The sequence below is a fragment of the Diabrotica virgifera genome, chromosome 2, assembly GCF_917563875.1.
Source record: "Diabrotica virgifera virgifera chromosome 2, PGI_DIABVI_V3a".
Taxonomy (NCBI): domain Eukaryota; kingdom Metazoa; phylum Arthropoda; class Insecta; order Coleoptera; family Chrysomelidae; genus Diabrotica; species Diabrotica virgifera.
The window spans coordinates 1,911,182-1,934,227 of NC_065444.1; the positions used below are offsets into that span (position 1 = coordinate 1,911,182).

Here is a 23,046-nt window from a genome sequence, read left to right on the forward strand (position 1 = left end):
GAATAGTAATATTAACGAGAAATTCAAAATTATTCACATGCTCTAATAATGCATTAGCTTGTAATTTTTCATCGTTTTTTAGATAGCAATGAAATTTTCGTTAAAGATTTCATTACTTGTCGGAAAGTTCGACGCAAAGCCCTAACAGACTAACAGCATCATGTCTGGATGACCACCGAGATTCACCTTTTAAGTGTTGGCAAACGGGATGAATCCAAAGTCATAATAGTACATAGTACATACCATCTTTTAATACTTGCGCTAAAAAAACATAATCGTTTAATTAGGTATATCCTAAAAAACAAATCCTGTACACCATCAAAGGCATCATTCAACACTAGGTTCAGATTATGGGATGCACAATGAACATAGGAAGCCGTTTTTTCAATGTCAGTTGTGCACCTTTGTATGCCTGAATATACACCACTCATAACGTCCCATAGTCCCATCACAACCCTTTCCTCTGCAGTTGTGTACGGAAAGGTGCTTTGATTGTAGAAATTTTAAAATTTAATTTACAAGACCTTCTGCACTTTGGTCTAATATGCGAATAAATTCCAAAACACTTTCAACAACTTCTGCTTTGGAAGGTAAATTATTTTCATCGCAACTTATTTTTATATACTGGAAAATAAACCTCAGCTGATCGTGTATTGAAATATCTTGAGTGGTATCAAGAATTATTGAATAAAAACAACAAAATATGTTTTGGTTCCCAATTTAAAGAAAGTAAGTAGAAGTATTAAGCTTGAAGGCTTTAAGGGGCCCCTCCTAACGTCGGGGCCCTCCCGCCTTGCGGGCCTGTCAGCTACGCCACTGAGTCGTTTAGAGGCAATTAATAGTAGTCGGTGCAGTCGGTAGTCAGATACACCTTGTAGAAAAAACGCTGGTTCAGTTATTTCAAAATAAGTTAACCCTATTTTATCCCTCCTTCCTCACCTTAATAATAACTGAAGACAATCTAGATTTCGAGACCTACCAGTTAAATAAGGTAAGAATTTTTGTATAATAATCCTACAGTCCACTTTGAATTTGTTTTGCATAACCAGCATTTGCAACACCAAAAGAACATATATAACCATTAACTAAATATCACTTATTCACTTGCATAAATAGGGCTTTTCTCGTATTCCTTTTCATTTGATTCTAGATATAAAATCTCACTGCACTGCATATATCTCTTTGTCGTTGTAAAGCAATTTACAATGTTAAGGCCCAATTTTCTAGACATATAGACTGCACTTTAAATCGAGGAGTCATAGTCAGTCGTCACGTAGCAGGAAATGCAACCTGATACAAGGAATATATTATTCAATGTAGCGGCAATGCGTGACATTTCGACTATGTTTACAATCAGAATTCGAAATATCAAATCAATACTAAACACTGGACGACAGATATAATATTAACCTATAGTTTGGAGACAACTCACTGAATTTATGATTTTGGTCCATGAGCAAAATATTCAACAGTATGTCCTAGAGTCTAGAGTAAATAATGTTTTTTTTGAAGATATTCTTCTTTAGCGGCGAATCGATTGAGGGTAAAATTTGATTGATCCGCGCGCATGCGCACACCGACAGTATGGTATTAGTTGTTATACGGGCTCTGATTGGGTGTTGAAATTTTGAAATGATCTGTCAATAATTGTTCAATAATATGGAGGTTATCGGTAAACAAAAATATTGTATAATATTAGTTTTTATTGATGTGTGGACAGAAATACAATCAAATTTATAATTATAGTGACTTTTTAAATAGTTTTGAAAAGCCGCAGGTACGTAATTCTAAATGTTTCAGTTGGAAATACCTAATAGTTTCAATACCTATCTATTTGGAAAATGTAAACAAAATAATGTAGTTACCTATTAGTAGGCAATTCTTTAATTTACATAATCTGATTACGAACAAACTTTCTACAAATCTTCATCTCATATATCGTTTTCTTACTCTATATTTTGTTGTATTTTATTTCGACAAAAATCAAAATAATAATTTTATTAAATTCATATAAAATGGTGTAAACGTTTAGTTTGTGTATATTCCCACATGACGTATACGAGAGTTTGGTGCAGTTTGAAATGGCGTCAACTTTCGTACGGCGCGGTAGACGTGAAGTGGGTTCAAGCCCCAAGCAAGTTATTATTTTTTTATTTTTTTTTATAGATTTTATGATTGTAAGTATATTATGTATAATTTTTGAAGATATTCTTTATTTTTGAAAGTGGTAGATAAGAAAGTTAGTTTGATTTTTAAATAAAATAAGTACAAAAATAACCTTTTAAGTATATTTACTTCGTTTAAATTACCTATTATATAATAGAAGAATATCTTCTTACGTGCGTACAAAGTATACACACATTCTTTTTTCTTCTTTTATGGCCTTTGGTTAGTAAATAATGTTACATAGCTTTAAAATCAACTTGTTTACAATGGTAGGGGAGCAAAGTATGCTAAATGTACAGTCACTCACACTCGAGCGTTATGGGGACCGATTGGGTTGTGAAGATTATGCCCTAAAAAAAATTAAATAAAGTTTTCCATTTTAGTGAGGCCTTTCCATTTTTAATTTAATTTTCCATTTCCAACAATCGTTTTTTTAGATTATAACGCCATCTATCCATAATTCGAAAAAATGTCACGAATAAAAGTTACTTATTTTTACGTAACAAATCCAAATCTGCAATAAAAAATGGGGGCTCCCATTTAAGATTTTAAAGTAACCATTGTGCAATTCGATAGATTATTCAAAAATATTGAAAAATGTATTTTTCAGTTTTTCGATCAGATGTTCATTTCGCGAAATATCGCGGGATTCGTATTTAAAATTTTAAATTTACTCCCCACCCCTCTCCGTGGGAAGTGGTGTTTGGTATCATTCGATAGATTTTTGAAAAATATTGAGCACGTATTTTTTAGTTTTTCGATCTGTCATTCATTTTGCGAAATATTCGCTTTTTTTCTTGTGAAACTCTTATGGGGACTCACCCATTTCCTTACGCCCCGCTCAAATCGTCAGATTTTTTAAATATACACTGGTTTGCATGTACTTAACTTACCTTCTCTTAATCTGACGATTTCGAGATTTTCTAAGGATAGATTTTTTTTTCGGTCCCCCTTAACGAACTCCCCTGCATTAAGAGCCAATATATGGTAGAAGTACATTTTAAGGGTACAAGGAATCTCCCCATGTAATAATCTGATGCGCTCGAGTAACTGCAAAAAGCCGCGCTTGGGCTCCCCTACCACAATATTTTTAAAACAATGACTACTATAAACTTCAAAAATTCAAATACAAATTGTTTTTTGAAAACTTTCTATGTTTAAATATGTACGTTTTCTAAATTTTCTGGCGTTCCAGACTTCACTCGACATTTCAAGATATTTTCCGAACTATAATACTTCTTGTTTTTCGTCAAGGGACTTTTCTATATGGGATTAAACTTGGGAAACTGTCGTAACAATAAAATAGGAGATATAATAATAAATAGCAGAGTATGAGAATTATTAAGTGAAAAGAAATGGGCATATGATCGCAAGTATGGTATAACGTACTACATATGGTAAAAAGTACTTTAGAATTCTTCACGTGCCATATCATAATTATTATCCGATCCGATGTTGGCGATCACCATTGCGAAGACTTCTCGATCTTCTTTAACATGGAATAATTGCCCTATATTTGATATCTTTGAGTCCATTTACGAATGTTTTTTAGCCAAGAATCTTGTTTTTTTTTCCTACACTTCTGCAGCCCTCTATTTTGCCTTTAAGTATCGGTTGTAGATTTCCCTAACTATATGTCCAGATAAGACATTTTCCGATGTTTAACAGTCTTTAGCAGTTCTCTATCTTTGCTGGCCCTCCTTAGTACCATTAGTTTTTCTTGCTGTCCAAGGTATCTTCAGCATCCGTCTATGAATCCACATCTCCAATATTATTTTCTGACAGAATTACTGTGTCGTCCTTGTATCTTATTATATTAAGTAGTTCCCCGTTGATTTTTATTCTATTTGGCTGTCTGTAAGGTGTCTTTTTAAATAAGTGGTCCGAGTAAATATTGAACAATGTTGCGGGGACAAAATGCAACCTTGTCTGACTCCTCGTTGTAGATGTCGTAGATGTAGTTGCCCAACCCCAATTTTTACGATAGAAGTTTGATTCCAGTACAAAATTTTAATGACACGAATATCTTTGTCATCTATTCCTATATTTTTTCGGATTTGCACTAATTTTACATGCTGTGCTGTGCTGTGTACAAAAGTGCCTCCCTGGTTCCCATGGCATTTCTAAAACCATTAGGTATCTTCGAGATCTTCGCATTTGCGTTTATTCTATTGTGTAGTATTCTTAGGAAAATCGTAAGAGTGTGGTTCATTAGGCTAATTAATTAGCATATTATTATTAAATGTGTATCAGTATACTGTGAATAGAAGTATTCTTAATACAGAACTGCTCTATTTGATGTACTTGATGACACTTAAATTTGTCATATTATGTTTTCTAATACACTTAGTTCTTATTCTTAGCAAGTTAAAACTGAACGACTCCTATGCTGTTTTGCTATTAACAAATGATATTGATAATGATAATGATACACTTCAATTAGTAATTGGTTTCAAAGCAAAACTAAATGTCTCTAATGGCTCCAGGACAACTGATCTAGGTCACAGAGAACTTTCCTACTACTATCAAAATGTTTGCGGTTTAAATAGCAAAGTTAATAGCAATATAAGTGTTTAAGTGGAACGGTAGAACGAAGCTACATAGTGATGTATCGAACTCTTGAAGTATTTCCGATAATTATATTCCGTTCAGGAAATATCGCAAATTTCAATAGGACGCAAATAAAGAGCCATAAATAACTAATGAATCTAATACGTAATTACAAATTAATAAACTGGTAAGAAAATAAAATCACTGTTCGTTATTGAAGTTATACTTCTTTAGGCGCGTTGGGTGTAAATGTATATGTGCGCGAATTCATCAAAAGTCTTTGTCCTGAGCGCAGCTCAAACGTTATATGGGATCTGATTGGGTAATTACAATGACCTGTCAACAATTGTTCAATATGTCGGTTATGGATAAACAAATGTTGTGTATATTAGTTTTTATTGTTGTGAGAACAGAGAAAAAAGCAAGTTTATAATTGTAGTGACTTTTTAAATAGTTTTTAAAAGCAACAGGTACGTAATTATTGTAAATGTTTCAATATTGTAATAAAAAATTACATAGATACTTACCCATTTGGAAAATGTATGTCCCTATCTAGTAGGTAATGCTTTGATTTAGATAACTTGAATACCAACATATTTCTACCATTCTTCATCTAATATATTGTTTTCTTACTCTATGTTTTGTTGTATTTTAATATTTTAATTCCACAAAAATCAAACTAATTTGATTAAATTTAGAACGGGGAAACGGTAAAACGTTCAGTTCGCCTATCTTCGCACATGACAGGTACGTGTATGTGGCTAAATGAGTAGAGGCTTCGAATTCAAATCCTAAGCACCCGAATAAAGACGGGTTCGAATCGCAAAGCAAGTTTTTATTTTTTTTATTTTTTTTTTATTTTTTTAAACATTTTATGATTGTAAGTATATTTGTTATATAATTGTTTTAAGAAAATGCGTATTTATTTAAAAATTTTGCCAGCAATTATTGTTCAGAAACATTTTTGTGTGGCATTTTTCAATGTGTTTGTGTGTGTTTTATTCTTTTATTTTATTAATTTTTGGTATTGTTTTAATAAAAAATTTTGGAAAGTAGTAAGTATTAAAATTATTTTAATATTTAAATAAAATATAAATAAACTGTTTAAAGTACATATTAATTTTGTTGGAATCATATAATAGAAGTATAACTTCTTACGTGCGTACAAAGTACACACACATTCTTTTTTTTCTAGTAAGTTTTGCTTCTTTTTTAAGTGCCGTCTCCTTTAAGAAGGTTGGCTATCATTACGGCTATCTTTACCTATGATACTGCTGCTCTCAACAGAGTTACAATTATTGTACCATTGTGTCAAATTGTTTAGTCAGGATATACGTCGTCGGCCTATGCTTCTTCTGCACAGTATCTTTCCCTGTATATTAATCTGCAACAACATATATCTCTCACCTATCATGACATTACCCAGATTTAGTGTCTCTGTATTTAGTGTCTCATTTTCTGTGTTCATTAGTTTATTATTTTTAAACTTCATTGTTAAATTGCCGGCCAGTTCTTTTGCCTTTTTATGTAGATTGAAGTCGTCATGCCTTTCCAATAGTACTTCTATTGTCTCACTTGTATGAGAATTACCATTTTTCCATGGCTTCTTTTTTTTTCTTTCTAATTAATTACACTATTTATGTTTTTACACTTTTCGATGTGTAGGTTAGAATCTTATCTTCTCTTTTCCTTCAATTGCATATTGCATAATTGCATATAAATTTTACTATTTTTTTCATTTAATAAAAACCGTCCTTATTTCATTATGTACTACCATCTAATAATTTGCGGATTGATTTTTCAAGTGTACATATCGTATTATATGTTTATATACCAAATATTACAAACATGGTTGATTATCTGGAACGGTGTAATTCAAGCGTAAATACGGCACAGCGTTCCGTTGGCAAGGATAATCAGAAAATGTAAGTCAAAATTTGTTACAACTCAGTTATGAAGAAATCCCACCGGGATATTTTTCAATAAATATAAGAACCAGGATCCACTTAAACTTCCAATAATATCCAATCGAGTTAGCTTCATCTAGAAGACAGAATCGGACTCAAAAATTATCTATAAATGAGAACCACATATTATGGATACAAATAGCAAATAGCAAACAAACTTAATATGAGAATATCAGTAATAAAAACTAAATATATAGTGATCAGTAAAGAGCCGCGCAGACGCAAACTAGAAATAGAAGGCAAAATTGTAGAACAAGTAATAAAATTCAATTACCCTGGAGTAGAGATCAGATCACTAATGATGAGAATATAAAAACAGATACCACAAAGCAAGCAGCAAGAGTAAGTGCCTCAGAGAAACCCTATGGAGAAACAAATATCTGACCACGGAAAGCAAAATGAAAGTATACAAGACAGCAGTAAGACCCAGGGCCGTAACTACCATTGGGGCAACCGAGGCAGTGCTCCGGGGGCCCCCGGCCAAGAGGGCCCCCGTTTGGTTGGCCGTGCATAGATTGTAACGAGGTCAAATAAACTTTTTTTAAACTGCTTTCAGTCAAGTTCTACTTCGAGTTATCCGATTGTAATAAGTACCCGGCATACTAATTCTAACAACTAATTTCAATGATCGATTTTATCCTGTTTCACCTGCACTGTTATAAAAAATTTTGACTCAAAATCTCTCCATGAAATCACCTCATTTTCTTTGCTTTCAAACCACAAAGCAGCTTCGTCTTTTAGATGGCTTCTTATGATTTCTTTGCAGTCTTCGAAGTTCGGTATATATGTTGGAATTTGTTTTTAATTTTAATCACCGAACCTTCCTGCAATCCTACTTTCACTTGAAATTTATCGGTCTCTTCCACGCCTGTCCTAGCACTAGTCGTTACTCCCTCATACATACCTCTCACAATCTTTACATATTCGCCAGGGAATCCTTTTTTATTGAGTGCCTACCACAGAATCTCTCGAGGAACTCTATCATATGCTTTTTTAAGATAAATAAATACCATATGAGCGCTGGTCTCTTTATTCCTGTATTTTTTCATCCCTTACAATGAAAATTGCATCTGTTGTTGATCTGCCCTGCATAAAGCCAAATTGATTATCGGATATTTCGGTTTCTTCACGTATCCGTCTATCAATTACTCTCTCCCATATTTTCATGGTGTGGCTGTGGCTAAGTAGTTTTATAGCCCTGTAGTTTGTACATTGTTGTATGTCTCCCTTGTTTTTGTAGACAGGTACTAATATACTGCTTCTCCATTCGTCTGGCATTTGTCCAACTTCCATAATTCTATTAAATAGACCTGCTAGTCAACTTATTCCTGTCTCTCCCAATGGTCTCCATACTTCCCCAGGAATGTCATCTGGTCCGACTGCTTTTCCTTTCTTTATTTTTTGAAGCGCTTGAGCCGCTTCCTCGTTTGTTATTCTGGAAACCATTGCTGTTACTGTCTCCGTTAACTCCACAGGCTGTCTGTCAAATTCTTCATTTAATAAACTGTCAAACTACTTTCTCCATCTATTTTTGACATCCTTTTCGTGAATTAGTATTTTATTATTTTCATCTCGGGTACATCTAATCTCATTAAAATCTCTTGCTTTCTTTGCTCTCTGTTTGGCTATTTTATATATCTTTGCTACGCCTTCCCTGGTATCAAGTTGATCGTATAGGTTTGAATACGCTTCTGCTTTAGCTTTTGCTACTGCTACTTTCGCTTCCTTTTTGGCCACCTTATAGTTTTGAAGATCTATGTCCGATCTGGTTTCTTGTCACTTTTTATATAATTTTCCCTTCTCTTTTATTTTTCCTTGTACTTCATTTGACCACCACCAAGTCTCTTTATCCTCAAACTTCTTTCCTGGTGTTTTCCCAAGTATTTCAATAGCCGTGTCTCTAATAATATTGGCCATTTTTCTCCAAATTGTGTTAGGGCTTCCTTTCATGTTGCAATATATTTTTTCTACTATTCTTTCCCTGAATAGACCTTCTTTCTAATCTTTTAGCTTTCACCACTTGAATTTCTGTGGTCCTCTCCGATATTTTTGTTTAGTTTCGCTTTTTACTTCGCTTTTTACAAAAAAAATTAAATAATTCTTTCAATAACGATCATTTTTCCTTCAATAGTTTGGAATACAGTCCTGATCTTTTCTGCCTCCTGCTTGTACGTGTTCCAGTGAGTTTCAATTACACCTCGGGAGAGAACTGGAAAGAAAACTTTTTAGTGGAGCACATAACTCAAATATATCCGTAATTATTAGTCTTCTCCTTCGTTTCGTACCAATGGCAAATGGCAAATATTAGGCAGATGGGGATTCTCTATTGCGGATCACCCACTCTAAGAATTGTTTGCGATATAATTCTACTTCCATTGTATCATCAAACATCAAAGAATCAGAAACAGTGTTAACATAAATATTTCACATATTTCATTAGTTACTCAACTGTTGTGGGAAACGAGTCAAACTTAACTAGATTAAGAGAGTATTAACCCCTTGTCTTTAGGGATGGAGAGAAATCGCTTCCAAAGGGTGACGAAAGAAACGCCATCGTCACCCGCATAAGATACGAGAGGAAAGTAGAAAACCATCATATTAATATTATTATTATATTATTTAATATTTCCTTAGTACGAAGGCCCTTCGTAAGATTAGGCCCAGGATAGGACAAAATGTGACGGTCAATACCTTCAATTTCGAAAGAGTAAAATGTTTTAAGTATCTGGGGGCCGTAATCACAGCTGACAACGATGTTACTGAAGAAATAAAAGACAGAATCCAATCGGCAAATCGCTGTCTATTCTCACTGGATAAGCTTATAAAATCAAAAAATCCTACAAGAAGTTCAAAGATCAAAATCTATAAATCGATAGTCAGATCTGTACTAACATACAGATGTGTAAAACGTAGACCATAACCAAAGCAAACGAAGAAAAGCTCAGACGTTTTGAACGAAAAATACCTACAAAAATTGATGGATTCGAAATTAGTCTATCCACCACCACAGAAAGAACCCAGTACCTTCTGCTCTATCACATATACTGGCAAGATAACAACAAAAATAGCCAGATACATAAAAAAGAAAGGAATTATACCAGCTTTCAGAACTAACAACAACTTAAGCAAATATATTAAGCACAATAAGAGCCGAAAGAGAAAACAACTACAGAGTGAAGTCTACAAACTAACTTGTGGTGACTGTCCGAAAACTTACATCGGTCAAACTGGCAGAACCTTTGACAAACGGATAGCAGAACACAAAAGAGCTTTCAACAATAGAAAAACAGGCACTTCTACATACGCACTTCACCTTCTAGATCATAATCATTCTTTTAATGAAGAGTTTCAAATTCTGCATAATCAAAATAAAGGCCTTAAGTTATCTTTATTAGAATCTATGGAAATTAATAAATTAAAAAATACAAATATAATTCTGAATGACCAACTCGAGACAGACAGCTCCCCACTCCTCAACATCTTCAGTTAAAGACTTTAAAAAGGCAAACCCATAGTAAACTAAATCACTTGAGAAAGGCACTCTGCCGAAACAGCTGTAGTCACATAGTTATAATAAATTTTGTGGAAGTATAGAAAACAAACGTTTTCAGTGTTCTATTGTTAGATACCTAGAAAAATGTTCCTAAAAATGTTAACTCACCACGACATCTCCACAAACTAGTGTAGGATCAGAACCAATATCGAATTAAAAGTACTCTACTACAATGACGCTGATATTTTCCAAGAAATTAAATCACAGCGACTAAGATGGGCAGGCCACGTGCACAGACTTGATAACGAGAGACTTGTATGAGAGGAGATCCCTACAGGCAAAAGACCACTCGGACGTCCCAGAATGCGATGAAGAGATAACATCCAAGCAGATCTCCAGAAAATTAACATTCCATTTAACCCTTGGTTGATGGAAGACAGAACAAATTGGAAAAAAGTTGTACAGTCAGCTAAGACACACCCATAGTTGTAGCGATACGTGATGATGATGATGAGGGCCCTTCGTGAAATAAGGTTCCCATGAATTTTAAAAATAGACACCTTTATTTTTGTTCTTTCTGATAAACATTGTTTTAAAATTTACGCTATTTTTCTACATAATCACCGTTTCGTTCTAAACACTTTCGCAAAGGGTGCTCCAATTTTTCTATACCTACCCATGTTATTTCTATCTACAATCTAAAATCCTTTGAAAGAATCTAGTAACCTGTTCCTTGACTTCATCATCGCTACTGAACCGTAAGCTATCCAAGTGTTCCCTTAAATTTTGGGATTAAGTGATAATTACTTGGTGCTAGGTCCGGACTCTGTGGTCAATTTTAATAGAAATGGGCGCACCAATGCATCTGGTGACATTTATTAAAAATCTGTACCAGTCTAATATAGCGACAATCGACAATACGACTAGATCAGAAGTTCTCAAACCAATTCAAGACCGAGAGAGGTGTTAGACAAGGATGCGTGTTGTCACCTGACTTATTTAACATTTATGGTGAACATGTCATGAGGATGGTTTTAGAAGGATGGGCCGGTGGAGTAACAGTAGCTGGTAGGAAAATATCCAATTTAATATTTGCTGATGACACTACACTTATAGCAGCAAATGAGCAAGAAATGTTTGATCTTCTGCGAAGAGTTGAGTACGAAAGCAATAAAGTTGGTCTGAAAATCAATAAAGCTAAGACAAAAATAATGGTGGTCGACAGATTTGACACTATTCAACTGACTAACATATTACAGGAATACCAGATAGTAAACACCTTTGTCTATCTCGGGTCTACTATAACTAACGATGGTAACTCTGAAGGAGAAGTTCGGAGACGTATTGGTATGGCAAAAATGCGATGAGTCGCCTAACTAAAGTTTGGAAAGACAGATCTATCTCTCAGAATATCAAGATGAGACGGGTGAATGCCCTTGTATTCTCAATATTTTTATACGGAGCAGAGACTTGGACTCTTCGCGCATGCGAGCGCCAAAAAATTGATGCCTTTGAGATGTGGTTCTGGAGAAGAATGCTGCGCATACCTTGGACAGCTCATAGGACAAACGTTTCCATTCTAAACAAACTCAAGATTAAAAAAAGGCTGTCCACAATATGTCTGCAACGAATACTGCAATTCTTTGGTCACGTGGTTCGCAGAGGTGACGACAGTTTGGAGAGATTAATTGTTTCTGGAAACGTTCCGGGGAGAAGATCAAGAGGACGATCACCAACTAGATGGTCTGACCAAATAAAGCATTCAGCTGGAAACTCATTCTGCGATGCTCTTAGAGCAGCTGAAGATAGAGGCCAATGGAGAAACATTGTTAGGAATATTGGAAGAAATCGCGATCCTCAGTAATGGGGAAACGACAGGAGAGAGATAAATATCTGGACTTCAGGGGGATGAGGGCAAGCGTTGTCATGGAGAAGCCACATACCATCAGATAATCGTCCACGTAATCTTATTATTTTTTTTACAATTTTCGTTGAAGTATTACTGAGATATAACTATTTATAGATGGAAAGATGTAGTCAAAGAAGATCTGGAGAAAATGGGAATGAGACAATAGTAAATAGTAACAGGATCGACAAACATGGAAATATGGAAAGCAATAGTAAACGCGGCAAAGACTCTCGAAGAGTTATAACGACATTGATGATGATAATTATTGATGATACTAAATATTCTTGACGTTAAATTTACAAAATGGAAGAGATGTTTTTGCATTACTATCGAGATTATCGTTTTCAAGACGAGCAGTTATCATCACGAATACGCAATGTTTTGAACATAGTTATTCAAAGCAGATTGAGCAAAAGATTTAAGCGAATAATTACAACATGATTCCTACAGCCTTAGCTCATTCCCCATATCTTCCACGATTTTTAAAAAAACTCACACTCTTTTGTCGTGTAAAATTTGAAGTTTTCGACATGGATTTGGAATTAGAAATTTAGTAATCGAAATTACAATGCATGCTCAATCTTAATTTTTCGTACCGAAAAGCGGTTTCATGGCGATTGCCATCTATAAGTCTCATACACTGAGGCTGAAAAACATTTTCGTCGATTGCATTCACGGGAAAACTTTTAGAAAATTATTCGGCAGCAAATATTTATTGGGGATACTTGGGGATATTTTGTCCAAAAAAAATTGTGGAGATTATTTGTCCGGGATTTTTTGTGGGGATTTTTTGTACGGGGATTTTTTGTCCGGGGATTTTTTGTCCGGGGATTTTTTGTCCGGGGATTTTTTGTCCAGGAATAATTTGTAGGGATTTTTTGTCCGGGGATTATTTTTAATAGCTCCAATGGAAGATAATAGTACACGCGGCAAAGACTCATGAAGAGTTGTAAAAGCCAAAGATGATGATGATGATTGAAAAATTTAAGATATTGGACTGCTTTGATCTCACTTTCACTGCTTTGAGCTAAGCAAGGTAGATATTACCTAGTTGAGATTACTGGCATCCTTAAATAAAAATAGTAGCTCCAGAACAAGATTTATTTTTTAGTCCATTCATTAACGGTAAAATATTGCAAAACCTTTAAATTTTAAAGAACCGCTTGGATTGACATGAAATTTGGCACACACATAGCTAATAAGTCAAAGAAAAAAAAGTGATATTGTGCCGATATGTGCTTTTGCCCTGGGGGTGGTTTTCACCCCCTCTTGGGGGTTAAAAAATATTCGTCCAAACAAAGTCAGGAAATGGGTAAGCTGGCTAATTTAAAGTAACTTTTGTTCTATAGAGTTTTTTCACTAAGTCAATACTTTTCGAGTTATTTGGCAGTGAATATGTTCATTTTTTCAACAAAATAACCACGCTTTTAGACGGTTTTTCGCAAATAACTCAAATTGTAAAAAAATATAGCCTATAAAAAATTTAAAAAAATAGTGAATACATCACGTTTTTTTATTTAGTAGAAGCAGAGTTATAGCTAATGAAATATAGGTTCATATTCGCCAAATTCCAAGTGGAATATTTTAACGTGAAATAACCAAAAATGAAGCACATTTCGGGGAAAACTCATTTAAACTTATTAAAGTGTTTAAAAAAGCTTCATTTTTGTTTTATAAAAAAAATTTCTAGCATCGAAATTAAACAAGTTACGCTCAAAATAAAGTTAGTCCCTTTTGGTTTTGGTAAAAAAATCGAGAAAATCACCCCCTAATTAGTATCTTAAATGAACTTAATCGTAACGACTTCACAAGTTTCTTGACTCGTGTATATATTGTTTATATGATCTGTAAGTTTCATCGGTTCAAAGTCCTTATTATTGAAGCGGCTGTAGTTAAAAGGGGTTGAACGAGTCACTGATCACGAATGTATGCAAATTTAGAAACACCAAATCTTGATCAATTTTTGTCTAACAGAAAAACAAAAAAATACGTGATATTCAGAAAAGCAAATCTGACTTTTTTTGTATTTCGAGACTTTTGGTATCTCTAACAATTTTTAAGTTATTTTGAAAAAAAGCATATTTTTCAAAATTTAAATTTTTAAAAATTTTACTTTGAAACCAAATTTTTTCAAAAATAAACACTTTGAATCGATGAAACTTACAGATCATATAAACACAATATAAGTAAAATAATTTATGGAGCAGCAACGATTAATTTCATTTAAGTTGCTAATTAGGGGGTGGTCTTCCCGATTTTTTTTGCAAAAACAAAAGGGACCAACTTTATTTTGAGCGTAACTTGCTTAAATGTAATGCTAGAAACTTTTCGTAAAAACATAAATAAAGCTTTTTTTAAACACTTTAAAAAAGTTAAAATGGGTTTTCCCCAAAAAGTGCTTAATTTTTTGGATATTTCACGTCGAAATATTCTATTTGAAATTTGGTGAATATGAATCTATATTTCATTGGCTATAACTCTGGTTCTACGAGATCCGGAGAACTAACGCGTACACCATTTTTTTTACTTTTTTATAGGCTATATTTTTGCTGAGAACGGTTTTTTCGACAAAATACTTACTTTTTGAGTTATTTGCGAAAAACCGTCTAAAAATGTGGTTATTTTGTTGAAAAATGAACATTTCACTCGCAAATAACTCGAAAAGTGTTGACTTGGCGAAAAAGCTCTATAGAACAAAAGTTACTTAAAATTAGTCAGTTTACCCATTTCCGGAGTTGTTTTGGACATATATTTTTTCACCCCCAAGAGGGGGTGAAAGTCACCCCCAGGGCAAAAGCAAACGTCGGCACAATATCACTTTTTTTCTTTGACATGTAAGCTATGCGTATGCCAAATTTCATGTCAATCCAAGCGGTTCTTTAAAATTTAGATCAAAAACCGTGAAAGAATGAACTATTTAGTTATAACAGAAAACTGCAAACGTCAAGATAAAAGATAATTCCCAACAATAAAGTTAGTAAAACTCTGGCAATTCTATAAAACCGTTAAAATAAATGTGATATTGTTTTGTATATCTACACAATCTCCAACACTAGAACTTTACGTCAATCTGTTGGGTACGTGCTTTAAGAAAACTTGTTTATTTTTTCCATAAACTTTATTTTCTATGTAATATGTACATTCAAAATGAAAAGTTCCTTGACCAAATAATATTTTTATACTTTCAATACATTTTTATGACGTCATTTGAAAGTTTAATACTAAACTTCTCACAACACTTCAACTTTTACGACGTCATAGCAGAACAACGAACAGCATGAACACGTATTTTCACGAATGGATAATATATTTCTGAAAATGACATTATTATGCTATCGAAGCCAAACATTTATTGACAACACGGCGCATCCGGCAGAAGATTGAATCTTAATGGAATTTCCACTTTCGAACTGGATGTTTACACCATCCCGTGCTCGTGATGTTGCTCTTGGGCTGTGTTGTGCCGTTGAGTAGTTGTTGCAGATTTGTTTTACATGACAGATAAGTTGGGTGGTTTCGTTTAATGTACATACTTTACTTTATAATAATAATAACATTGATTCTATTACTTTTCACTACTTATTTTACTTTGAAATTGTGAAAGATTTTCTTATTGCAGTAACTAATGTTAGATAATAAAAAAAAACTAATTATTTGATCAAAGACATATTGTCTTTATCTTATCATTACAGAAATGCTACAACAACTATAAATCTGCACGGTCCTACCAAACAGATACATATCAGGAGAGGTATTCGACAGGGAGATACTATGTCGCATGAGTTGTCCATTACTGTACTAGAACATGCTTTGAAGTCACTGGAATGGGAAAATAAAGGAATAAATATTGATGGTGAGATGCTTAGTCATCTACGATTCGCAGATGATATTGTCCTGATTTCAGATGACCTAAAAACTTCCAATGATATGTTGAATGAACTCAGCGATGCAGCACGTAAAGTAGGTCTAAATATTAATCATCAAAAGACAAAAATGATGACGAATTTGGACGTATGGTAAAAATTAACAGAGACAATCAAAGTGTTGAGCTGCTAAGAAGAATAACTCTGAGATGGGCAACATATGGATGACTGCGTGATATTTTTAAAGGTAATATACCTATCAGCTTAAAAAGAAGAGTATTTTAATCAATGTGTCCTGCCTGTTCTTACATATGACGCAGAGATACTTACTTTAACAAGGACATCTACACGAAAACTACAAGTGATGCAACGTAGAATGGAAAGACATAACGTTAAGAGATAGGGTAAGAAACGAAGAAATTAGAAGAAGTGGGGTAGAAGACCTTATAAAACACATAGCCAAAATTAAATTGAAGTGGGCAGGACACTTCGCTAAAATGAAAGATGATAGGTGGACCAAAAATATCTTGGAGTGGAGATCGAGAGCGGATAGACGACACCCGGGAAGACCACTCACAAGATGGACTGACGACATAAATAGGATTTGTACCAACCGGATTGCAGAAGCGCAAGATAGATCTGAATGGAAGTTTTTCGAGGAGGCCTATATTAAGCAGTGGACGACTATGGGCTGATGATGATGATGATGAAAGATATCTAGTCTCATGCTACAATGCTGAATTACTCTGGGCTAATTAACAAAATACAAGGAAAAGTTATTTACCAGCAAATCGAATCTTATGATTCTATATAATAATAATATAGGTATGCAAAGTCCGCAGATAGTGTGCTACTTTTTTTATAAACAAAATGGCGCCCACAAATCGTGTTTTTTTTTAATTATTGCTTTATAACTCCAAAGATTTTGACTTTACACCAAAGACACCCAAATAAAAATTCACCGTAATAAATTATGCATCGAAAAATGTTTTTCTCGATTTACTTCGAAGAAAATTTTCCTCGGAAAATGCGGGTTTTTCCAACAAAATCTTGAATTTTCAACTAAAATTTTAGGTAATTAATAATTATACTTGGTGACATAAAAGCCCTTTTTGTGTAGAGTATATTTCTAGAAGCCTATGGAAATTGAATGAACAGTTTAGCAACAATTAAATTGTTAATTAATAATTTACGGTCGCTATAATAACCACAATAATTATGATACATAAGAATAACTATGATTTTTGTATAAAAAGGCACTATACCAATCTAATGTACTTTACAGAATTGAAATTGGAATTTGGTACTTCAGCGGCCCGGCCTCAAGAATATTTTAAAATTATAAACAGTTTTTTGGCTTATAATCAAATAGAATATCTCGGCAACTATTCGAATACATTAAATTATGAAAACGGTTGCTTCTTTTAGAAGAAAAAACGTTAAATTGTGATGGCTGGTTCCTGAGATACAACCGATCAAAGTTGACCGGCATGTACGGCAAAGATATAATCAATGGGATGGTAATTTTCAAACCATCACCTTTTTATTTCGGTTCTCTTTCTTCACACAAATTTTCATATCTTTAAAAGACTCATAACATATATTATAATAATAAAAACTATCGGAATTACGAGTGAAAAGTACCAAAAACAACAAAATTTCAATCAAAAATTAGGTTGGAGAAAATGGAATCTCAAAGTTCAATATACACTGTGTCCAGGGATAGGGTGCAAGAGGAAAAACTTTTTTATTTTCAATTTTAGCGAAAAATGTCATTCTTGATAAAAAGTTTTGCTTGTTCTAAAACCCCATAAAATGAAATAAAATTCAAGTTTTTCAAATCCTGCTTAATTTTAGAGCCAATTTTATGTAAATCCCTATAAATTTTTGAACTAAGTTCGAAATTGTAACAATAATAACTTGGGAGAACAACCCTTTCGCTTCTCTGGATTATGAAGCCAGACTTTGGCGTTCTCCTTGAATCATCAAATTATTTATTAATTAAATAATTATTAATCCAATAATTTTAATAATGAAATTTAACACAAGATAAATTCTTTATTGAACGCTTAACAATATCGAAAAAAATGATAATTCGCAAATTATTTATCGGAGTTGACAGTTACTAAGCTACATTGTGGCTTGGCAACACTAGATGTTACGATTTCGAACTTAGTGCAAAAATTTATAGGGATTTACATAAAATTGGCTACAAAATTAAGCAGGATTTGAAAAACTTGAATTTTATTTCGTTTTATGGGGTTTTAGAACAAGCAAAACTTTTTATCAAGAATGACATTTTTCGCTAAAATTGAAAATAAAAAAGTTTTTCCTCTTGGGTACCCCAACCGTGGACACACTGTATTATGGTATACGTTAAAAAATGCATTTTCTTGGCTTCCTATGGAGCTTCCTTCCTATCTTGCTAAATTGATATGACGATGATTTTGACTATACTAACATTTAATCTCTTTTGCAGCATATAGAAAGTGCCAACCAGACGACTTCCATTGTGGAACTCAAGCTTCCGATCCATGCATTCCAAAAGAGAAAAAATGCGACGGCTACATCGATTGCCGATCAGGAAAAGACGAAGAAGGGTGTCCCGGTGTCTCTTGCCGTTTGGACCAATTCAGATGCTCCAAGGGAAATCGATGTATAGAAATGTCACAGAAATGCGACCACAAAAACGACTGTGGAGACAACTCTGATGAACAAAATTGCAGTAAGTAGAATTGTTTTTATAAGTTAGAGATTATTACAGCTGCATTTCAACTGCATTTACAACATATTCTTCACACATTCATTAATAAGATATCGAAATATGGTTTGTGAACACTATTTTCCTTTCTTCACGAAAATCTACATATAGTTCAGAGAAATAAGAAAAACAAATATCCTGTTGGTGACACAACCCCCTCCAGGCCGAAACCAAATTTTTTGAGTAGTATGAACATGTATAACATGTTTAACTAACCTACATGTTTCCTGCAGCCGATTTTGATGATATACATAGTTATAAACAAATGAAGATCAAAAAACGGTAAATTTTCGCTAAAAAGTTAAGCATTTTAAACAAATTTGAGAGTGAGAAACTCATAAATCGTATAAAAAACTTCAATATGGCGTTCGCTGAATATGTCTATCCTTATTGGTTGCTTAGAAAATTGGAAAATAAATCATAAATTTTGAGTTTTTTTAAATATTCCTAACTTATGTAAAAATTAACTTCCATCCATCCATCCAATGGCACTACAGCCCAAATCGAGCCTTGGCCTCCTTCAATAAGCTTCTCCAATCATTTCGATTTACCGCTGTTCTTTTCCATGAACGCGTTCCCAGGAAGTTCCTGGCATCCTCATCGACTTCGTCTTCCCATCTCTTTTTAGGTCTTCCAACAGGTCTTCTTCCCTGCATTCTTGCATTCAGCAATTTTCTGGGGATTCTATTCTCATGCATGCGGACCACGTGCCCTGCCCACCGTAATCTCTGCAGTTTAGTTTGTTGTGCTAGAGTTGGTTCGCTATATTGCTCGTATATTTCTCTATTATACCTAATTCGCCAGTTGTTATTTTCACTTATTGGGCCCAGTATCCTACGTCATACTTTTCTTTCAAACACATCTAATGGATTGGCAGATTTCTGTGTCACCACGCACCACCCATGTTTCGCAGCCATAACTTACTATGGGCCTGATTACTGTTTTATATACCCGGAGTTTTGTTTTCCGGTGTACGTCTCGCGATTTGAATATGTGGCCCATCGCGAAATAGGCTTCATTTGCCAGCACAAGCCTTCTATTTATTTCCGGTTCCTCTTCATTGCTTGCAACTAGATCCATTCCTAGGTACGTGAATCTATTCACATGTTCTATATCGTCAATAAAGTGTGTTGCGCCGGTCTATTTGATCTGGTTTGTATGAGTAGTTTTGTTTTATTTGTGTTTATTGCTAGCCCTACTGCTTCTGCACTCTGTGCAGAACCTAAATATTAAAACTCTGTGCAGAATAAAAAATTAACTTAGAACCTTCTTATTACACGAAATGCTGAGACTTCTGGTGCTTAAATTACACCCTAAATTTCAAAGCAATTGGTCAAATACTTTAAAAGTTATTTAATTTGTTTTTCCCAAATTAATTTTTTTTGCATAAGTCAGAAAATGATGAAGTTACAGTAATACTTTGGATAGTTTATGAAAGAAGAAGATTTACACTATTAATATAATTAAAAAAATATTTCATAAAATAATTCTAAATATTGCAAAATTATTTTGTAAGAACATGAGAATTAAAAAAAGGGGGGGGGCTAACTTCGTCCCATATTGTCCTAGGACAATTGTTTTTCTTTTCAAATGTGTATAAAAATTCAGTCTTTCTAAATATACAAAAATTATTTTTCTACGGGTAACGGTTAAAAAGTTATTCTAATTGTTTATAAGTAAGCAAAAAATCGACATGTTTTTGCAAAATAATTTTACACTGTTTAAAATTACTTTTTGTCATTTTTTTTAATTAAGTTAATAGTATAAATGTTCTTCTTTCATAAACTGTCCGAACTATTACTGTAACCTCATATTTTCTGACTTATAGTTTTGCAAAAAAAATGAATTTGGGAAAAACAAATTAAATAACTTTAAAACTATTTGACCAATTGCTTTGTAATTTAAAATATAATTTAAGCACATGAAGTCTCAGCATTACGTGTAATAATAAGGTTCTAACTTAATTTTTACATATGTTATGAACATTTATCAAATCTCAAAATTTATGACTTATTTTGCAATTTTCTAAGCAACAAATAAGAATAGACATATTTAGCGAACGCCATATTGAAGTTTTTTATATGATTTATGATTTTCTTATTCTCCTATCCTCAAATTTGTTTGGAATGCTTCACTTTTTAGTAATAGACGAATAAAGTGAAAATTTACCGTTTTTTTGATTTTCATTTGTTTATAACTATGTATATCATCAAAATAGGCTGCAGGAAATATATATCTTATTAATATAGATGTCCATATTACTCAAAAAATTTGGTTTCGACCTGGAGGGGGATGTGTCACAGGAAAAATCTTATTTCTCTGGACTAATAGAATTTCCTTGTCCTTCCTTTGTCGACTTTTCGAGTTCAGTGCTGGACACCCTTCAGTGTTGGATCCATCAATCTCGTCAATGAGTCATTTACTGAAGGTGTTTCTAAAAATCGTTCATAACCGTGTTTACAGAAAGTTGTAACTTGATATTAGCAAGACATATGAGAGATTTTGCACCTCTTAAAGTAACCGCTGATTTTGGCTCCGCTATGGTTAACTTTATTAAGGTTGATCTGAACCCCCCCCAAAAATAAACTACACATTCAAAAAATTTGAAAAAAATTGAGAAGGTATATGTGATAACTAGAAGTATTTTGACAAATTTTGAGCAAACTTCATGTTTTCGTTTTCGAAAAAACTCAAAAAAACTCCTTTTTTTCAAGTATAAAGCGGGAAAACTAAACATACAATTTTGTTAATTTTCTCACAGCATAAAGATATAATCCTAGGAAATACTTATGAATTTTTTTAAAATTTTTGAATGTACAGTTTTGCCACAGTAGGAAAAAATAATATGTTTCGGCTTATAATAAAGCTACCGGTAAGAAATTGGATAAAATTTCAATAACAACATATATAAAACTGTAACAATGGAAAATATTTCCAATAAAATGTTGAATATTTTTTCTTAAACATATGAAAAATCTCGTTAAACAAGAATTATATCTTGAATTGCCGCTAAGAATTTGTGCCGCCATGACATTGCGCCATCTACACCATCGGTAATATTTATGTTCGATAGATAGCAGTGCCTTCTGCTTGAATCGCGTCACACAGAACTTTATCCTAACAGCGTTGTCATATCAATTACTTTGTACAACAAAATGTTTTAATGTTATTAGGTAATATAAGCCTACTACTATAACGTCTATTTATAACGCATCAACGTGACCTTCTGAAATTAATTTAACTACTTTTGTTGAAATATTTTCAGTCCCCTTGGCCGTATTAGATTTTGATATATGTAGGGCCGGTACTTTTTGTTTCGATTAAACCCTAGTTGGCAATTGGCATTTTAATGTTGTTAAGTACCATAAAGTTGTCTTTTTTTTATTTGTATTTTTTCATGTATCTCTGAAGCTTTGTATTTGACTATATTTTGAATTGGAATTGGAGCATAGTCTTCATTTGTCAAATAGTGTTTCTAATAACTACCATCCATGGTATTTCTCTTTTGTCGCACTTTTATGTTTATTAAAGATTTTAATTGAAATTATTACTTTATCTTTAAAATTTTCATTGTCCATTACTTTTTGCATTTGTGGTGAGCTAGATTTAAGGGAAAACAATTGGGCGATATGTAAATAGATATGGAGTAAGAGCAGTAAATAACCACTTCTAAAATTAATTGAGGAGAGGTTAAAAATATTTTCACCTTCATATTAAAAATAAAAAAGGACCAATATACAAGGAATAATAGGTAATAATCAATTTTAAAAATCTTACATCTATATTGATTTCTTCTCTGTACAGAAACAACAGAAATAAATAAGACAAAAGAAAAAATGTGTTGTCACTGAATAATAGGTAGGTATGTTAAACAAACGTATTGATTAGTCTGATGGAAGTAGAACTTAAAACTGTTATATGGAGCTAATCTGGATCGGTATAAATTAAATGAGAAAGAAAAAAATGTAATAAACAGTTTCTTTAAGAGCAGGAAGAGAAAGATTATGGAATATTAGAAAATGAAAACGGCGCGGCAGAATAATCATCGATAAAGAAGTAAAAAGAGGAAACGCGATAACGATATCTGGAACAATTGTTTTATCTGATAAGAAACGAAGAACAGCCAGAAATTGCTATCAAAATAAAAAATATAGTAAAGCAGTGTGGATTGTTTCTGTGTTTGAAAAAGGTTATGGGTTTTTACGAGCTTGTCCGGACGGGTCAGTAAGTGATAATAATATTGTGGAAGTTAAGTGACTGTATTCATCCCGAGAATATACATCTCTAGAGGCAGCCGAATCCATAAAAAAATGTAGCTTGTTAAGTGAATGTCCCTA

The 23,046-nt window shown here is 33.3% G+C and overlaps 1 protein-coding gene across 2 annotated transcripts in view; it reads left to right on the forward strand.

The window, feature by feature from the left end:
• LOC126879937 (low-density lipoprotein receptor-related protein 2) overlaps window positions 1-23,046 on the forward strand; it is a 538,921-nt gene that overhangs the window by 434,865 nt on the left and 81,010 nt on the right. For both annotated transcript variants that reach the window (XM_050643311.1, XM_050643312.1), the window contains exon 4: window positions 18,428-18,673. In XM_050643311.1, coding sequence (XP_050499268.1) covers window positions 18,428-18,673 — 246 coding nt within the window. The remainder of the gene's footprint in view (window positions 1-18,427; window positions 18,674-23,046) is intronic.